Source organism: Hypanus sabinus, chromosome X2, assembly GCF_030144855.1.
Source record: "Hypanus sabinus isolate sHypSab1 chromosome X2, sHypSab1.hap1, whole genome shotgun sequence".
In the NCBI taxonomy this organism is placed as follows: Eukaryota; Metazoa; Chordata; class Chondrichthyes; order Myliobatiformes; family Dasyatidae; genus Hypanus; species Hypanus sabinus.
In genome coordinates this window covers 12,421,452-12,442,378 of record NC_082739.1, presented here as the reverse complement: position 1 = coordinate 12,442,378, position 20,927 = coordinate 12,421,452, and the positions used below count along the sequence as shown (strand labels likewise).

The following is a 20,927-nucleotide window of genomic DNA, read 5'->3' as shown; positions in this document are numbered from 1 at the left end:
TCTATCAGGAAAGGGTGATCTGATAAAGATCTTTACAAAGGAGTTAGACCATCTTCATGCAGAACAAACTCGAGTGATTAATATAAATCACTGTAATGTCTAATTAAAAATTAGGAGCAAATTTCTTTCGCAGGGAGATCATTCACCAGTCTAGCTCAGTGGTCTCGCTATGAGGTCTCTAGTCAGACTCTCTTGATAGGGCCACCTCTCTCAGCACTGATAAAGTGGCACCTTCTACCCCACAGTTCCCAAGACTTCATCACCAGACACACCTTCCCCTCTCCATATTGAGGGTCTTCCACCTTATAACTCTTCTCATTAGATGCAGCACTCACTTTTACCTCATGCCACCCAACCATCCAGAGATTATGGTTATTCTAGAAGCAGCGATTCACTTGCACTTCGTCCATTTACTGTATTGCTAATGATGCGGTCTTTTCTACATTGGAGAAATTAATTGCAGATTGGGTCACAGTTTTGTGAAATGCCTCCATTTGGTCTTTAAATTGTGGGATATTCTGAGCTTCCATAATATTATATAATATCCATGATATTAATTCTCCAGCACACTCTCCCACTGCCCTACTGTCACTTGCTGTGCCAGTCCAATGAGGTCCAATGTAAACCTGGGGAACAGCATCTGATTTTTCATCTGGGTATGCTGTAGCCTTTGGGACTCAAAATATTGACTTCAACAATTTTGACTAACTTGCTTTTACTAGAAACAGCCGGCTCTGCGGTGAAGTGGTCCATGTGTTATATTAATTCAGATTTACTTTCTCCACAAACACTACTCAGTCCGCTAAGCTGAGAGGGTCTCGGCCCAAAATGTCGACTGTTTACTCTTTTCCATAGCTGTTACCTGGCCTGTTTAGTTCCTCCAGCATTTTATGTGTGTTGCTTGCATTTTTGGGAAAGTCCTTTTGGCTTCCTGCCGAGGCAATAGGTCTGATTGGCATTTTATGCCTCTTACACAAAGTGCTGGAAGAACTCAGCAAGTCAGGAAGCATCTCTGAAGGGAAATAAACCTTCACAGGACCTGATGAAGGGTCTCAAACATTGTTTATTTCCCTCCATAGATACTGCCTGATCTGCTGAGTTCCTCCAGCACTTTGTGTGTTGCTCAGGATTTCCAGCATCTGTAGAATCTTGTTTCTTGGCTCTTACTTGCCTCTTTTCTCATAACAACCCTCATTATTCCACTAACCAAATGGTTTTGTAAACACCATTATTATCATAGCAAACTAGCCTCACACTTTCAAAGATTCATCTCATCCATCTCTGTCCTTCCCTTACTGTAACTTAACTCTAACTTTTTAACAAACTTTTCCAGTTCTTGTCAATGGTTATCAATTTGAAAGGTTAACTGTTTCATTTTTCAACAGATGCTGTCTAACCTGGTGGGCGTTTCCAGCACTTTCAATTTCCCTGAGAGTTGCTAACTGAGTCAAACAAAGTACAAGTTATGACAGGGTGATTGTTCCATTAATTGTTCATAACACAAAACAATTCACAAGTTGCAAAAGCAGCTGTGTGCTTAGTTCCTACACAGCAGATGATGACTGCAGCCACGTGGCAGCTGGAAAATTCATCCCACTGGCTTCCTAACCACTTTTGTATGCATGGCCTGTACATAACGCAGGCATCTGTAACCCGGGGAGGTCCTGCAGACAAATGCACAGTGGGTGGATAAGCATACATGGTGAAGCAATTGAAGGATATCAGTCAAGATAAAGGGTGGAAGACTTGTATGGGGCATATTCATCAGCAGGGATCTGTTTGACTGAAAAGCCCCATGTCTACGTAAATCTACTTCCAAAGAACAGCAGTTTCAAATGTGTCATTTTACTTTAGCCTCCCACGTACGATTAGTCACATTTCAAGGCAAACTGATTTACAGAACCCTGGCCAGTGCCGACAGTTTATTGGTCACTGGCAAAGGGCTTACGCTCTGCATCAATATAAAACTTTGGAAGCATCGTCACTATTGCATCACTGGAAACAGTTTATACATGCAAGCCCCATAAACAACTACAGCAAACTCTTCATCTTGTGATATTACAAAATAAGTATTTGACAGAGCAAAAGGGAAAACTCCAAGCTTTTCTTTCAGTTGTGCCCTGGAACTCATTCACCTTAGAGACAAACAAGTCTACATAAGAGATGTCACTTCTGACAAACACAAGTGTATAAACTAGCAGCTACAGGCCAGTTGGGCACTTAAGCCAACTCAACAGTTAATAGGAACATAGCCAATCTGATGGCATCTTCAATTCTTCATTCCTATTGACCCACAATAGTGTTTCACTGCCTTGGTTATCAAATATCTAACTTGGTCTGCATTAACAGTATTTCAAAGTCTGATGGTCAGCATGGATGGGGTGGGCTGAAGGGCCTGTTTCATTACTGTATGACACTATGGCTCTGCATCCACCATCCTCTGAGGAAGAACGATCCAAAGTCTCCTGAACAACTGAGGATGTCTGAACCTCATTCCATCCAAAAGGATGATCCATTAATTTAAACAGTGATCCCGAGTTCTAGATTCTCTCGTGATGGAGATATGGTTTTCCATTAACCATAACACTGCTCATTTCTCCAATTACTTGAGGAGAATTTGCACACTGGCTCATGCCAAGTAATATGCTACAACACCCAGATCTCTCTACCGCTTGGAGCTCTGAAATTTATCAATGATTAGCTAATTTGCTTTTAAAAGTTCCCTGCCAAAATGGGCAATTTGCCATGTCCTTGTCCACTCACTTATCCTATCCAAAACACTTACGTAGCCTTGTCATGTCTACTTCACATTCTTATCCCATTGCAGCCATACTTTTGCTGACTTCATCTAAGCCCCTGATATAAACTATGTGATGTTCAGATTCCAGCACAACACTTGTCACCTTGTGCCAACCAGAGAAAGAGCCACTTAAGCCCACTCTGCTTCCTGTTAATGAGCTAAACCCCTACACAAGCTTTAATTTTTTTTTGGACATCTTAGTATATAAAGATCTACCAGTTCCCTTTTAATCACAGCACAATAGTCTTTAAAGAACTCCAATAAATGTATTAAATATACCGGTAGCTGTTCTTTCACAAAACCATGTTAATATTGCCACAATTTCTCAGTGTTTTGCTCAGAAGTCTTCAGTAATTACTTCCCCTATGACATGATAGAGCAGTGCTCTTATGGCTTTTAGCCAAGGAAGTGTGAAGTGATGCTATACTTGGAACTCTCAACCTTGTGGTGCTCAGGTGAATACGTGGAACCATCCCTTCAGCAATGTGGGTCCTCTGTTTGCATTTGTTAGCTTTGACCTAGTTAAGACATACACCGGAAAAGAATACCCAGGCACTTATGGGTGACGCTGGATCCAGACATTGGAGGGTCCCAGCACAAAAGAGTAGGTTGCATTAGTGAGGGTCAGCAACAGAAGTGACAGGAGTAAATTCACCCTTGCACAAGCAAGATGATGCTGAATGTGAGTGGGGCTACCACAAACAGGAGGGCAGGGACTTTCCAAAGAGGGCACCAACGAACAGAGAAGAGAAGATGGGATTACTCTGGAAGGTTCTGAAAGGCAGAATGAAGGTGGCGAGGGCTCCTATAATTTCCTGATTCCTGGAAAAGAACATTACAGGATGAAGTACAAAGAAACACATTGCTCCAACCTCCATTTCCTATACACGATTTATTTCCTCACCACCTATTTGCCCCTCAAGATAGTTTCCAAGTGATACAGTACATTCTTCCCTCGAGTTTCCTTTGTTGGATTCTGGAAAGATCACATTCCACCAACATTTAACACCTCAATGCTTTATCATTTTTGCACTGCTTTTCAGGAATTTCCTCCTCATCCTTGGGAGTTTCCTTGCAATCATTTGAACATTTGGTTCCAGTAATTTCAAAAACATTCAGAGACAGACTTTTCAATGCTGATTAAAAATGTTTCTCTTCGCAAGTTCATTTTTTATAATTTCATTTATTTTATGAATGTCTGTATTATATAAACAAAACAAAACCAGCCTCTGGACCAAAAGGTGCAAAAAAAAAGTTTCAAATGAAGATCTGTGACAGTTAAATCTGTCCGAGAAAACCCTCTCCGGAAAAAATCCTCCTTGCGATAGCCTCCCTCTCTCCGAGAGACTCCCCTCCCTTGGACACATCTCCAGAGAATGACTTGCCATGAGACGCCACCCCAATCCCAACCCTGGTAAACCCTTTCTTTTCACACCACACATCAGATTGTGAGAATGTTCTTGGACAAAATTTGTTAAATCCTTGCAAGAACGATCTGAAACACCAAACCTGGTGGGTGGACGCTGTAGGCTGGACCACGTAACTGGATTTGGTTACCGTTGGGAGCCGGGGTGGTATGCAGCATGAGATTCAGTTCTAAACCCCAATCCCCTCTGATCAATCAATTGTTCGGAAATTCTGGGCTACTGGGTGACAGCGAAAAATAAGTCAATCTTACTTTATTTCAGGATACATTCAGGATTTGTGCTATGTTTTGGGTTCGTATCCAACGTTTTCATTCACCTCTCCTGTAAACCCCCTGATCAGTGTGTTGATCTTTGCCCACTTGCACTCCTTTCCACCCACCCAGCTGTGTCTGCAAGTGGGCATGATACTTCCTCAGGACCTCCTGACCTGGTCATGGAAGCAGCTGTTAGTCCAGCAACCCCTTGGTTACTCTGAGCATTAATAACCTTCAGAGATCATGGGAAGACACTTCAATGAACGACGGGCTTTTCCCAACTGTAGACTGTTTGGATCATTTAGCGTCAAGGTTCTTCAGATGCTGAGTTTTTTTTTGGTGAGGGAGTGGAATTTATCTTCACCAACTCCCCTCTGGAGCTTCCAAGATTGAGCTCAGGTTTCACCCAGCTCATTTACCCTGCGCACAGGCCTCCAAAACGATACTGCAGTAAGCAACATACATATTTCAACCATTCCCTGGACCCTTACCCAACAGGTAAACTTTCTCCCAACTCATTCCCTCCCCCAACTTAACACACGCACACGCACTCTTCTTGGACCTCAGTACCTACTGGATGTATCCTGCATCTTGACTGAACCAAACCACCAAACCCATTGAGACACTATTCAGTTCCTCAGTTCTGGGGCCATTTTTAATGTCTGCTCCCCCACCTACCATTTCTCTCATACCGAGTTATGTTTGAATTGAATGGCACATTCCCAGTCTCAGATAGACCAGCTCTCAGGGAGGGCTGGGCCTGTTCCACACATTTCCCTCCAAATCAGCCCAGTCCTTTCTTCACTATTTCCGAGGCCTTGGTCCTTTCACTGCGTTCACGTTTCAGGTTCCAAATGGGTTAAGAGTTTTGTGCTCATCAATAAACACCTCCAACCACTTACTGGATGCACATTGCTCCTAGTGAAGCCACCACACCTGATGGAACGCACAGGGATCCAGGGGAATGTGTACATGTGGGGTTGGGGGGGGGCGGCAATGGCAGGGCTGAGAACATTGACCCCACTACTTATGTATCTCAGGACAAAAACCTGAGAAATCTGATGGGCAGAGAACTTCTCTTTTGGGAGAGAGGTCCTTCCTGGAATTTCCCTGTCACAGTTCTGGATGGTTCTCTAGCGAAAACACAGAGTTACAGGAACCGTAAAAACAAATCACATACCGAGGCAGAATATTTACAGCAATAATAAAATCCCTTTGCACAACAGCGGGTGAGGAAACCAAACGAGAGAGAAAGAGAGACAGAGGGGGATGGGTGGGGGGGGGAAGAGAGAGAGAGACAGAGACAGAGACAGAGAGAGAGAGAGACAGAGGGGGATGGGTGGGGGGGGGAAGAGAGAGAGAGACAGAGACAGAGACAGAGAGAGAGAGAGAGAGAGAGAGAGGGAGAGAGAGAGAGAGAGAGAGAGAGAGAGTGTGTGTGTGTGAAGAGATGGAGGGGAGAGAGAGGGTGGGGTAGGGAGTAGAGAGAGCGAGGGGGGCTGGGGTAGAGAGCGCGCAAGGGGGGATGGGGAGCAGAGAGCACAGTGGGGGCTGGGGAGCAGAGAGCGAGCGCGAGGGGGGGCTGGGGTAGAGAGAGCGAGGGGGGCTGGGGAATAGAGCGCACAAAGGGGAAGGGGTAGAGGGGAGTAGAGAGCGCGCGAGGGGTTGGGGGCAGAGAGGGAAAAGGGAAAGAGAGAGAAAATTTTTTTAAAAAATTAAAATCGAAAACGCAAATGTCTGGAAGTCTTTCAGCTGAGCTCACTCTGTTAAAAAATAATCTTTGACTCCCACACTTCCAACCCCACCACCCACCCCACCTTCCAGCCCCGTCTTGGTATAAACTCTTTGTCTCCTCAGTTCCGGGCCTCACTTTTCGTAATAAAATTATTTTTATTTTCCCATCACTGTCGCTTCATGACTTGCATAAATCCTAGTTGTACGAAAAGTCGATGAGAGGAGCTAGAAGGGCATGTTGGCAGTGTTCCCTGGTCCCGGGACAAAGGTGATGGGTGCATCTAAGGACATGCTCCTCTGTCTCAACTGCTGAGGGAACATCATACTTTGGTGGGGCGGCGTTCCCAGCATGCCCACCTGCGGAGGAAGCATGTGACCGCCCTGTCCGTACATCTCCCCCGAAAGCGAGAGGCTCCTCTGCTTGGTTTGTAGCATCATGTTCTGTTGGGCCATCAGGCTCTGCTGTGGAGACATAAGAACCTGGTGCAGACTGTTGCTCATGACACTGTGCTGGCCTGGCATGCCTGTCCTTGCCATCATGGGCCCTGGCACCTGCCCCGGATGGAAAATGTGCATGCTCAGGCCCCTCTGCACCACCTGCTGTTGCTGTTGCTGCGGTGGCGGCGGCTGCTGCTGTTGTCCCGGAAGGTTGGGTCTGCTTGCGGGGCCCTGCTCCAACATCATGCTCTGAAGGTTCATGAGGTGAGGGTTGGAAGATGGGGCCTTTGATGCCTGGGATTCTCCTTTGGGGAAATACTGCAGCGTGCTGCTGGGCCTCTCGGAAGGAATGATGCGCGACAGGTTGAACTCTGGAATCCCACTTGCTGAGGGGCGGATAACATCCTGGAGCTCAGGGTCATTGAGGACTGAAGCCACTCCCGACAGCTGGTAGCCTTCGCCCCCAGTTCGGCTCGACACGTTCTTGGTCATCAAGTGTGGAGGTGGAGGGGGGGGAGGCGGGGGCTGCTGCTGCTGTGGCTGAGCAGGGGCCGGTCCAGCAGGGACCCCGTGGGGCGGGACACCTTCCTCATGGGGCATGGCCATCCCTGGGGGGTAGCCCTGTTGCATCCCGGAACCTGGGGACTGCAGAGTGTTGTGGGGCTGATGCTGCATTCGCTGGAGGACCATGGGGTTCTGAGGTAGCATCTGGGAACCACTGCCGGTTATCGAGCCACAGGCTTGCCCCAGCGAGTCCTGGGGTGGGTGCACCATCATGGGGCTTTGTACAGTCATCCCAGGGCCGTGCCCCTCGTGCATGGGGATGTTGGGTCCCATCATGCCAGGAGATGGCATCATGGGGGCTGGCGGTTCATGGGACAATGGCTGCCCCACCATGTTCATCGCCAAGGGGCTGTTGGCAGACCCTGGCCCTACCACACTCTGTGACACCATATGTGGCTGTGGATTCTGGCTTCCAGTCATTCCTGCAAAGGAATTGAAAAAGGTGTTAACAAAATCCCATCCCACATGCCAGCAACTTAGCTTCCATCTAACTAGATAAAAATGCCCTGTGCTAATTTGCAAATCAAATCAAGCCAGATATTAGGACAAGTGACCAGATCCTTAACCGAGCTAGGCTTTCTGAAGTATCTTCAAAGGAAGACAGACAGTAAAAAGCCAGCTAGAGAAAGGGAGCAGAATAAACAAACTTAAAAGTACCAAGAAAGTAATGTTAGGAAGATTGCTTTGATGTTGAGGCCAATATTTAAACCTGGACATACTTCACTGGGAAAGATTATTTAGTTATAAAAGAATCTAGTGCTTTCCCAGCGTATATGATGAATCAACACTTCTTGGGCTTCCAGCTGGGTACAGGTATCAATTTTAACCTACATTTCGATGGTAAGCTCTGCTATCTTCATCTGCCTAAGCATGTCTAGTCTGGAGGTATTTATACCCCTTCTTCTGTCCCTCCTGATTGGTTAGTTCTCATCCAATCTGGTTTCCGTTGTCCCACCTTGTTTACAATCTAATTCCGATGAAAGCCATTGAAATAAAACTAGAGAAAAAGAATTTCAACAAAGATGAAGGTCTAGCTCTAAGAACTGGAATTTGATTGTAATCAAGATGGACAGTGGATACCTGATTGGATGAGGACTAACCAATCAGGAGGGGCAGATGACGGGGGTATAAATACCACCGGACTAGACATGCCCAGCCATTATCCCTGATGAAGATGACAGAGTTTGTCATCGAAACGTTGGTTATAATTGCTATCTGTACCCGGCTGGAAGCCCGAGAAGAGTTTAGTCAATTATTTAGTTATATATTGTATAACTCTGGGTGGAGGAGCAACACCTTATATTCCATTTGGGTAACCTCCAACTTGAAGGCATGAATATTGATTTCTCCTTCTGGTAAATAAATTCCTCCCCCTTCCTCTATTCCCCACTCTGACCTTTTATCTCTTCTCACCTGCCTATTAATTCCCTGTGGGTCCCCTCCTCCCATGGTCCACTCTCCGCTCCTATCAAATTCCTTCTTCTCCAGCCCTTTATCTTTCCCACCCACCTGGCTTCACACCTATCACCTTCCAGCTGGCCTCCTTCCCCGCATCTTTTTTTTATTCTGGCATCATTCTTTCCTTTCCAGTCCTGAAGAAGGGTCTCAGCCCGAAACATCAACTGTTTATTCATTTCCATAGATGCTGCCTGACCTGCTGAGTTCCTCCAGCATTATGTGTGTGTTGCTTTCTCAGGTCTATATATCAAGATCCTGTTTATGTCCCAATTGGCTGGTACATTTTTTATGTCAACATTAGGAAGTATTTTACTGGACAAGACATGTTTCTGAAGCATATACAGGTTCTCTCTCCTGTGGGCTTACTTACCAGAGACGCTGGTGGGCTGCATCATCGACATTGATCGCTCTGGGGCCAGCTCGTCATCAGAGGTGGCAATGGTCTTAATCGCGTCATGGTAAAGCGGGGTGGAGCTTGGCATGGCATACTTGGACATCTGTGACATCATGAGTGAGAGGGGATTCTGGGAAGGTGTTGAATCCGGTGAGTTATAAGGCAAGCCAGGGCCAGAGCGAGAGGCGGAGACAATAGGACCTGTTTGGTGTGAAGAGAAGTCGAAAACATCTCAGTAATGTTCCAATCTGACTGAGCTTGTTGTACTATTCAATGAGAGATCCCACAGAAACGAGACTGAACAGGAGCACTTTCTGAAAGTGAGAAACCAAAGATCCAGGAGGAAACATCTTTCTTTACCTGACACTGAAAGAATTACATAGGAAATTACTAGAGTACATTCTCATGGACACCGACTATCACGGGGTACAGTCCCACGGGCACTGAACGTCATAGTGGGAAGTCACTCAGGCATGTAATAAGACTGGGATTCATTTCTGCATTGAGGCAGAATTTCATGGGCAATCTCCAGGGTTATACCTCTATGTGGACTGACAGTTGACATGTGACTCTCACTGGGAAACTGTCTGACACACTCACTGGAACACAGCATCACTGCCTTCTCATGAGATTGTCTCTCAGTTTACATGGAGAGAATTTTGCAGTTACAGTTTCAAAGGAACACATGCTCAGCTTCACTGGAGCTAACTCTCTGCAGTACAGTCTCATAAGCACTGATTTTCACATGGGTTCAGTTTCCAGGGGCTGACTGGAGTAGTTTCCTTGGGACTCCCTCTGAACGTGGTACAGGAATTAATGTGAATTGGTACACTGACTCACACAGGGTGCATTTCTACCACCACTGACAAAGGTACAGTTTCATGGGCCCCATCTCCCACTGAGGTTTTCTTATAGGAAACAGCCTCTCCTTGGAACCAGGGCTTCATTATTTATTATTTCAGTCTGCAAGTTTATTGGAAGAAGTGAGAATTGAAAAGCTCTGAACCCGAGTACTTCATGAAACAAAATACCCCACCCATCCTCAGATCAGTGAAATTACATAGCCGAGAATCTATACCAATGAAGTTCACACCTCGCATCTAAATTCTTTTTGAGGTCACAGCATCTGCATTTGATGTTAATCTGAAATAAATTATCTCAATTGTATTAAAGGTGCTTTTTGGGTTGGAGAAAAGGCGTGCAGATGGTAAGGGATATTGTGGGTAAAGGGCAGTGCAGTTCAACTCGCAGTGCCCAGCAAAGGGATGGAAACTGTTGTTGTACTGTTGTCAAGTAACACCTACTCACCAATGCTCAGTTTGGGTTTGCATAGGACCACTTGGTTCCAGACCTCCAGACACAAGCTTGAATCAAGGAGCCAAATTTGAGGGGCAATGATTGCCCATGACCTCTAGGCAGCATTTGCCCAAGGCTGGGTATCCTGTGGAGTGTAACTCATCTCCTGACATCCAAAGACCTTTCTACCATCTAAAAATTTTGTCAGCAGGTGACGGAATGCTCTTCAGTTCCCTGATGGAGTGTTGCACGAGCCAATGAGCCAGGACAAAGCAGACCACTTGACTGGCAACTATCAATCATCCTGAACACTCATTCTACAAAAGGACTACAGCTTTCAAAAAGGCAGCTCCTTCCTTTTGATCACTGCTGAGAAAGAGTCTGTGAGTGGCCTATAGCTGGATGGCTTGCTGTGGTAGGCCTCTGTGCTCGTGAGGTGTCCCTCTCTTTTGATGAACTTGGTGACACTGTAGGATAGTGTCGTGGTTCTGCGTTTATGGATTGGACTATTGTGGTTTTGGACTGCGGACTTTTTCCAGACTTAGTTTTTATATTTTAAATCGCCTGTTCCTTTTCTGTTTTGTTGTGCAAGGGGAGGGGGTGCGAGGGTTGATGTTCTGTTAGCCTCTTTTGTGCAGGGGAGGAGTTGTTTCTTGGGGGGGGGGGTGTGTGTATGTGGTTGATGTTTCTCTCAGAACGACTTTCATGTCCTTTCTTTGTTCCACGGCTATCTGGAGAAGACAAATTTCAGAGTTGTATAGGGATACATGCTTTGATTATAAATGAACCTTTGAGCTCACTGCCACCTTCACAAGTGTACTAACTGTTACACAGAAGACTGAGATCCTGAAAATGAATAAGTAAAACTGATCTCCAACTTCTGGGGTTGGTGGAGAGGCCCAGTCAGTTCAGGTGTCATTACTCGATCCTGATCCATCAGAGAGAGCACAAAGCAGCTGTTTCAATCAAACAGGAGAGAAACCATGTCCACACTAACCAATAACCCTCTGCCTCATGGTCCACAATGCTGTGAGGGTACCTGTCTTCACCATACACTCGGACAATGTATTCTGCATTTCCACCACACTCTACCCTCAAACATAAACTTATGGCCTCTACGTTAAGATACCTCTCCTGTGGGGATGTTTCTTACTATCTACCCTGTTTTCCCTCCTCATTGTAAATTTCAGTCAGGTTCTATTCAGCTTTCTCTTTTCCAAGGAAAACAGACACAGCTTATGTAGTCTCTTCTTACAACTCAAACACTCCACCCCAGCAAATTCCTGGTGAATTTCCACTGCAATTCTCCAGAGCAATCTAACCCTTCCAGAACTGCACAGTACTCCGACGACATTCTAAGCAATGTATCAAAAACTTCCTGCTCTTATATTCTATGAAGCCAAGTGTCTCTTGTTCCTTCTTAACCTGCGCTGCCTCCTTCAGAATTTTTGGACTTGTACACAAGGTCTTTCTGTTCCTTGGTATTTCTTTGGCCCTCTTTATATCCGACCAACGGTGTCACCTCACACTAATCAGGATCATGAACCCAAAACTACCTCACTAATACCAACACCATCACACCAAGTTCTGTGTCATCTAAAAACATATTAATATGTTTTATATGTAGGATATGTATTAGTGAGGTATTTTTGGGTTACAAGGTGATTCTATCAGTTGGTCAGATGAGCAGAGCAGTGAAAGGTGCCGAACCAGAAGTAGGTTAATTGGTCACATGGGTGTCCAGTTTGTGATCCTGATTAGTGTGAGGTGAGCACCTGTACTGACCAATTGTTAAAGCCATTAAGCCCTTGTGCTTTTGGTTTAATCTTGTTCAAGTTAATTGTGACCAGCACATATTTCACGGATTCTATGATTATTTAAAGGGTATTTTTGTTTTGCTCTGTTAGCAGAGTCCTACCGTGTGTTTGGGAGAATGATTTGTCTTGAGGTGTTGCTTGGTCATGCCTTCAGTGTTCTTTCGGCATTCCTACGTCTAACCTCTTGTTTCTGTCTCTTCACAGGGAGCTGTTCTTCTGCTCCTGGGTTGAGTTGGTGCCAGTGATCACCGTGACACAGTCTGCTGTTCCCGAGCTGTACGCAATGCAAAGTTTCTGCGCAGTATGCGCACTGTTCCCAAGCTGTTCACAATGCAAAATTCCTGTGCCGTATGCGCATTGTCCCCGAGCTGTTGGCAATGTGAAGTTTCTGAGCTATATATGCACTGTTCCTGCGCCGTATGCGCATTGTTCTCAAGCTGTACACAGTGTACTGTTCCCTAGCTGTTTGCAATGCAGTTTCTGAGCAGTATGCGCACTGTTCCCAAGTTGCACATAAAGCAAGGGCTGTTCGCGATGCAAAGTTCCCGACTGTATGCAAAGTTTCCAAGCTGTACACAATGCAACTTCCCAAGCTGCAGGCGCATTGTTCCCTACCTGTTCACAATGTAAAGTTTCTGATCAGTATGCGCTCTGTTCCCGAGCTGTTCGCAATGCAAAGTTTCTGATCTGTACGCGCTCTGTTCCCGAGCTGTTTGCAATGCAAAGTTTCTGATCTGTACGCGCTCTGTTCCCGAGCTGTTTGCAATACAAAGTTTCTGATCAGTATGCGCTCTGTTCCCGAGCTGTTCGCAATGCAAAGTTTCTGATCAGTATGCGCTCTGTTCCCGAGCTGTTCGCAATGCAAAGTTTCTGATCTGTACGCGCTCTGTTCCCGAGCTGTTTGCAATGCAAAGTTTCTGATCAGTATGCGCTCTGTTCCCGAGCTGTTCGCAATGCAAAGTTTCTGATCTGTACGCGCTCTGTTCCCGAGCTGTTCGCAATGCAACGTTTCAGATCTGTATGCACTCTGTTCCTGAGTTGTTCACAATGCAAAGTTCCCGAGCTATATTTGCACTGTTCCCAAGCTGCATGCACACTGTTCTCAAGCTGTTTGCAATGCAGTTTCTGAGCTGTAGCGCACTGTTCCCAAGCTATTTGAAATGCAAAGTTTCCGAGCTATATGTGCACTGTTCCCAAGCTGTTAGCAATGCAAAGTTTGAGCAGTATGTAATGCAGTTCTCGAGATTTATGCGCAATGTTCCTGATCTCTACGTAATGCAGTTCTCGAGATTTATGCGCAATGTTCCTGATCTCTACGTAATGCAGTTTCCAAGCTGTATGTAATGCAGTTCTCAAGATTTATGTGCAATGTTCCCGATCTGTACGTAATGCAGTTCTCGAGATTTATGCGCAATGTTCCCGATCTGTACGTAATGCAGTTCTCGAGATTTATGCGCAATGTTCCCGATCTGTACGTAATGCAGTTCTCGAGATTTAAGCCCAATGTTCCCGATCTGTACGTAATGCAGTTTCCGAGCTGTATGCACACTGTTCCCAATGCAAAGTTCCTAAGTTGTGCATGAAGCAAACTTCCTGATCTCTACACAATGCAAAGTTCCTGAGCTGTATGCACACTGTTCTCAATCTGTATTTAATGCAGTTTCCGAGCTGTATGTGCACTGTTCCCAAGCTGAAAGCAATGCAAAGTTTCTGACTGTATGCACACTGTCCCCGAGCTGTACACAATTCAAAGTTCCCAGGCTGTATGCGCACTGTTTCTGAGGTGTTTGCAATGCAAAGTTCCCAAGCTGTTCACAATGCAAAATTCCTTAACTATATGTGCAAAGTTCCTGATCTGTACACAAAGTTCCCAAGCTGTATGCGCATTGTTCCCGAGCTGTTTGCAATGCAAATTTTTTAAAATATATGCGCCAAATTCCTGATCTGTACACAATGCAAAATTCCTGAACTATATGTGCAAAATTCCCGATCTGTACGGAATGCAAAGTTTCCAAACTGTATGCGCACTGTTTTCGAGCTCTTCCCAATGCAAAGTTCCTGAGCTATATGCAATGCAAAATTAAAAGCTGTACGCAATGCAAAGTTCCCGAGCTGTATGCACACTGTTCCTCGTCTTTCCAGCCCTGTCTTGAGTGTATCAGGTCTCCCTCAGGTTTTTCCAGCACAATCTCGAGAGCATCAGGTCTGCCCCAGGTTTTCCGGGGAAAGTCGTTGCCAGTGCTTACCATGACAGAGCCTGCCATCCTCCGCACCTGGGTTGAGTCGGTGTCAGCGACCGTCGTGACAGAGAGTCTGCCGTTCCTCCGCACTTGGGGTCCAGTCCTGTGAGCACGCACCATGACACATAACAAACAGAATGGGTTCTGGCACCGATACCTGTGGCACGTGACTGGTCACAGGATCCCAATGTCAAAAACAAGCCTCTATCACCTCACTTTGGCTCCAATTATCAAACCAATTTTGGATCCAATTTTCCAATTAGACTCTAGTCTTTTTAACCAGCTTCCAATGTGAGTCCTTGTCAAATGCCTTACTAAAGCTAAAGTAGACTTTATTTAAAATAACTTGTTCCCACTGAAAATTTAATCAAATTTGTCTGATGGGATCACCCCTAATGAGCCTCATCTTTGATTAATCCCTGCCTTTCCAAGTGTAGATACATCCTGTCACTCTGAATTTTTAACAGTAACTTTTGAACGACTGCCATTGGACTCACAAGCCTTCGATTCAATGCGTATCTAACTGCACCTCCTCTCCAACTGTACATCAGCTGTGTCCTGTTCCTCTGTTATATTAACTTACACCCTTCCCCACAGAGTTCCCTTCAAGGATGTTGGACCTGTTCTAGTTCAGATGCAACCTGCCCAGCTTCTGCAGGTCCCACCTTCCCATCAATAGTTGCAGTGATTGAGAAATCTAAAGAGCTAGCTCCTACTCCATCCCTTTAGACACACATTCATTTACCCTTTCTTGCTGTTTATTCTCTCAAATAAAAGGGCACTGGATGTAATCCAGTCATTAATCTTCAACCAGCTCTATATACTCTTGTTGAAGGACCTCGTCCCTCTTTTTATCTTTGGCGTTGGTACCTCTAGCTGTTAGCTTGCCACTTTACAATACCCGTGCCATCCAGCTGCACTGTGCTGAGTTGTCCTTCAGCCATCTCAATTCCAGGGACTGATTCCGCCAGGCACGCTGTTGTCTGTCCAAAAACCAGGCACAGTAATGCAGCGGAAAGCATAATGCTATTATAGCGCCAGCAACCAGCGTTCAGCTCTGCCTCAGTGGTGGAAATGAACCCTGGTCGCTGGCAGTATAATAGTGTTACGCTTACCGCTGCATTACTAAGGAGTTTGTACGTTCTCCCTGTGACTGCGTAGATTTCCCTCTGGGTGCTCCAGTTTCCTCCCATATTCCAAAGACATAAAGGCTAGTAGGTTAATCGGTCACATGTGCGTAACTGCGTGGCGCGGGCTCATTGGGCCAGAATGCGTGTTATTTATTTACTCTCATCTCTGAATAAGAGTAACTAAATAACACTCCCACCTCTGTAAAGTTGAGGGAATGGACAACACGGGTCCTGACTTCAGAGGAATCAAAATAAATGTGAGAACCGAATAAGCAGAAGATTATGAACAGGTAATTGTGGTACTGAGGTGAAGTTCATGGAGCAGAGCCCCAGCAGAATGAACCATCAGCACGGACATGGCAAATAGCACCCTCAAGTGGGAAGAGGTGTAAACAATGTCTGATCGTCTGGTAACAGAAGCAGTGAAGTCTTAATTAAGTGACACATCTTCACCCTTAATTGGAGAGAGTTTAAGCAGCAATCTCATATCTCAAAAATGGATTTAACAATGTAGTTACCAATAAAATGGCTTCTTCTTAAACTAGGGCCAATGAACATGAAATGGTCATTAATAAATTGAGAAATTTCTTTAACCAAAGAGAATGTAGAAATGCACATTCATGAGTAACTGACATATAGGGATCTGAGATGGAGTTAAGGGGTACAGACATGAAGAGGAAGTGGAAGACTTAGTGATAAGATTAAGAGAAATGGGAGGAGCAGTTGAGTAGTCTATCAATGCACTGTAAACTCTACAATTATCATCATCAGCATTATGTGCTGTGTTGTATGACGTGGGTGATCATGGTCTTTCCATAACCATAATTGTTCTTGGCAATTTTTTCTACAGAAGTGGTTTGCTATTGCCTTCTTCTGGGCAGTTTCTTTCCAAGAAGGGTGACCCCAGCCATCATTAATACCCTTCAGAGATTGTCTGCCTGGTGTCAGTGGTCGCATAAACAGGACTTGTGATCTGCACCAGCTGCTCATACGACCGTCCACCACCTGCTCCCATGGCTTCATGTGACCCTGATCGGGGGCTAAGCAGGTGCGACACCTTGTCCAAGGGTGACCTGCTGGCCGGTGGAGGGAAGGAGCGTCTAACACCTCCTTTGGCAGAGACGCATCTCCACCTCACCACCCAAAACAAACACACCGAAATAAAAACCAAAAGACACAAACAGAATATAGGTTAACCTGTCAAACCACCTGCCTTTGGAGGAAACTGGAGCATTCAGAGGGAATCCATGTAATCAGCAAGGTGAATGTGCAGCACTGGAGAACAGGGACAAACTTGGGTCACCGGAGCTCTACTTGCTGCATTTCTCTGCTACTCGAGCAAATCACTACAGATGCACTGTGAAGAGCATTCTAACTAGTCGTGTCACCATCTGGTATGGCGGGGCCACTGCACAGGATTGGAAAAAGCTGCAGAGGGTCGTAAGGCTAGCCTCCCCACCATCAAGGACACCTTCAAAGGGTGATGGCTCAAGGCAGCATCATCCACCACTAAGGTCCTTCACCTTCCAGGGCGTGCCCTCTTCTCATTAATACCATCAGGAGCCTGAAGATCAACAGCTTCTTCCCCTTTGCCATCAGATTTCTGAACAATGAACACTACCTCACTATTTTGCTCTCTTTTCACACTTTTTAAAATATATTCTTCGTGTAATTTACAGTAATTTTTATGTCTTGCACTGTACCGCTGCCACAAAACAACAAATTTCACAACATACGTCAGTGATGGTAAATTTGATTCTGGTGTCTGAAGTGGGTTGGGGGACTCCAATGGGGAAAAAAATAAACATGGCTAAAAGAAATAAAATTTTGAGATTTGATTGCAACTGAGTGATTAGTGCAAAAGTCGGACCCCCTTTCTCACCTTGTTCAATGCTTCCCAATGGGGCAGAAGAGTTCATGCTCATTGGCTGCTTGCCCTGGCTTATCACAGGACTTGGAAGGGTAGTCTTGGGCGATGAGGTCCATCCAGGTGAGGCAACAGACATTGATGGTGACTTTAACCGACTGGGAGAGCTTGCTGGAGAGCGGACAGGAAGCGATGAGCTCATGACCTGGGGAGACTTGATTGGACCCGAGGCATTAGCCGATGACAAGTTTGGCAGCTGAGATGGCGTCTGGGGTGACTTAAGGTTGGCAGACGGAGAGCTGACCAGGGGAGAATGAACCTGGCTAATGGTCGGTGACTTTAGGTGACCCATGTTGGGAGAACTCATTTGATTGATGTTGATCGTGAGGTCAGAGGGTCTTCGGCCTAGCCCCCTTTGTGACGCTGGAAGCATTGCACTCACATTACTGTGGCTGCTGGACTGATTTGAAGTTGGTGTCATTTGCATGTGGCTTAGTCTGGCTGTGTTGCTCATGCTACCCACGGGCATGGGACCTTGTTCAGGACTAAACATCTCCCCAGGATTTCCCATGTTATTCACTTCCTGAGACATATTGGAATACTGCCCTTGACCACCAGGAAAACCCTGTTGTCCATGATTAGGAAATTGTGACTGCATCAACATTTTCTGAGGGTCGCCCATCATCCCACTGCCATTTTGTGCCCTGACTCTCGCCATCTCTTCTGGAGTCAAAACCTGATGTGACATCATTTCCTGTGCTCTCATTTTCTGTGACATCATCATCTGCTGCTGAGGTGTCATCTGGACATTGAGATTCATGTTCATGTTCATATTTACATTCATGTTCATATTGACATTACCGGGACCCATCGACGCGTCCATATCACGCACGGGTCCTGCCTGCCCTAGAGGAGGGCTCAACATTCCCCTTGATCCAACAAAATCCAATGCCATTGGATTTCCGCTCACATTATCTCCAGGCAACTGGCCAGGGAACATCCCAGAGATGGCTCCTGGCTCCATCTGTCTCTGTGCCTGCATCATTCGCTCCATCTCCATTCCCTGGTTCATGCCACCAATGCTGTTGGTGTTGTTCAGATTCAGTGGGCGCTGCATACCCATGGATCTCTTTTCCATCAGCTGTTGCCTCAGTAGCTCATCCCTGGCCCTAGGGTTCATGAACCTCTCGGGATCACCTTGGCTAGGATGATACGGAATGCCACCTTGGGGGAAGTTCCCTCCACCTCCCATCGGCGGCATGTCATCTGGCCAGGCCATCCCAGGTCGCACAGTCCGTTGCATTGGGTTCATGGCCCCCAAAGCCTCCATCGGTATGTTCTGCATTCCTCCATATCCACTAACCCTCTGCATCTGGCTATTGGGGAAGCGGGGCCCGGAGAAAGGGGTGGTTCCTCGGGGTTGCATGGACTCGGGAACGTCCATGGGGCCCGTGAACCGGTTGCCCATGCCAGACGGCCACTGGTCGCCGGCTTTGCTATGGTAGGGCGGGGGAGGTCCTCGCACCATCATACCTCCCATTGGCCGCTGCATCATCATCTCTTGCATTGTTCTTTGTTGAACCACAGCCTGCTCCTGCTTCCTCCTTTTCTCTTCATAGAAGTCTTCCTGAAGCTTCCTCCAGGCCACTTGCTCTGGAGTCAGATTCTCTTGGTTGACCGGATTCATCATCATGCTGACCTGCTGTCCCATGGGGTCATGTTGCATCACCTCCTGGTGGTGCATTGCCTCTTGCTCCATATTTGGCCCTTCAACCGCACCCAAAGTCTGTCCTTGGGAAATCATGGACTGTAAAGGTTCTTCTGGCTTCTTCATTGCCTGCTGCCCATCTCCTTGCCCAGTGGGGCCGCAGTTGCCCTTCAACGGAAATTCACTCTCGCTGCTGCGTAGCAGGAGCCTCTCGATATCTCTTAGGGTCTGCAAGGAACGCTCCCTGTGCTCCAGCTGCTCCTTGGACAAGCCTTCAGTGTTGCCGTGCAGGTTCATCACCAATGATACATTCCCATTTGGATTGCTGGTCTCCCCATTTCCTCCACTGGCTGGATCACCCGGAACCCCCTGTAGTGGATTGGTGGCTGCGTTACTGATGTTGGGGTGAGCATTCCCTGGCTGGTTTCCTGCTCCGCCATTGCTCTCCATCGGTTTGGAACCCATGTCAGAATGTAAGGGTTCAGGTCCAGCTCCTCCCTCCTGAGGCAGTGAGCTGGGGGTCTGTAAGCACTGTTGGCCCTGTTGCTGGGACTGAGGCTGGGGCGTGCGAGATGGCGGGGTGTTACGCGATGGCTGCTCCTGAAGTCCGGCTCCTTTCTGGGCGGTGTGGGAAGCCTGTCAGTGAGAGGAAGGGAAGCTGTTACTCCATGACCCTGGCAGCATATTGTATTTCCAGTCAGACCCACACACACCAGCGTTGGGTATAATGACACCCAGTATGGTTTGCTATTTCATTCACTACCATCCTGCGCACAATGGGACCCCGGAGAAGAAAGAAAAGGCTGAACCATATTTACAACCAGATTATCTCTTCCAGATCTATTTAGTTGGGCTCACAAACTCAACCACACTTGCATGAAAATGTGCAGAGTCTCTCAGAGGAGCGATTTTGTTTTTGCCAGAATGTCAGTAAACTCCAGCTTGGGCAACACTGCATGCGCTGAGCACTGATTCTCCATATTGAGCTTAAAGATATATGTGCATTTGCCGCAGTGTCGATACCTGGAGCTACCTTTCACTTTACAAAGTGTGACCGAGAAATCCCCCTTCCCCAGCTATAGAGAAACAAAGCTCCTCCATATTAGAAACATTTGCAAATTGCTTCCTAAATAGAATCAATCTGTTTCTAGGATATTGACTAATCTCTAAACGTTTTCTCTCCACTGTCAGACCTAACTACAGTTACAATTAGTGATGGTGGCTTCCACGTCATCGTCTGCTGTGTCCACTCAGACTGACCGTGTCGTTGTCCTCCTCCTCCGCTTTCACCACTTTGCTTCATTCTTTTCTACACAGTTGTTCCTTCTCCCCTTTCACTACCATTACTGATATTTGCCAAAGGTCTTGGCATCATGCTGTTATCTTCCAATTCTACCATTGCGTTAGATTGGTCTTAGAGTAGGTGAACAGACCTATACTGTGTGGTACTGTTCTGTTTTATGTTGAGGTCATGGTTTTGGTATTTTTAACATTGTGTTCCTGACATCTTGTTCTGGAAAGACACAACTTCTTCCAGATCATTACTGTTGTCTTACCATGAACTCTGTCTACGCCTCATCATCTGATATCACCTCTTAACCTCTCATCCTCTTCCTACTCCAAAGGGAAAAGCTCTAGCTCACTCAACCTTTCTTCAGAAGACATGTTCTCTGATCCAGGCAGCACCACCATACTCTTCTGACCACCCTATCAACTTGCATGGCAACTTTGAGGGATCTATGAACGTGGACCCCAAAATCCCTCTGTTTCTCCACACTGCTACAAATCCTGCCATTAACT

The 20,927-nt window shown here is 46.3% G+C and overlaps 1 protein-coding gene across 6 annotated transcripts in view; it reads right to left on the bottom strand.

Moving 5' to 3' along the window:
* Positions 1-6,077: 6,077 nt before the first annotated feature.
* bcl9l (bcl9 like) overlaps positions 6,078-20,927 on the bottom strand; it is a 147,777-nt gene continuing 132,927 nt past the window's right edge. For all 6 annotated transcript variants that reach the window (XM_059956953.1, XM_059956956.1, XM_059956955.1 and 3 more), the window contains 3 exons: positions 17,435-19,763; positions 9,046-9,270; positions 6,078-7,639 (listed from right to left, as the gene is read on the bottom strand). In XM_059956953.1, the coding sequence (XP_059812936.1) occupies positions 6,441-7,639; positions 9,046-9,270; positions 17,435-19,763 (3,753 nt within the window). In that variant the 3' untranslated portion in view covers positions 6,078-6,440. The remainder of the gene's footprint in view (positions 7,640-9,045; positions 9,271-17,434; positions 19,764-20,927) is intronic.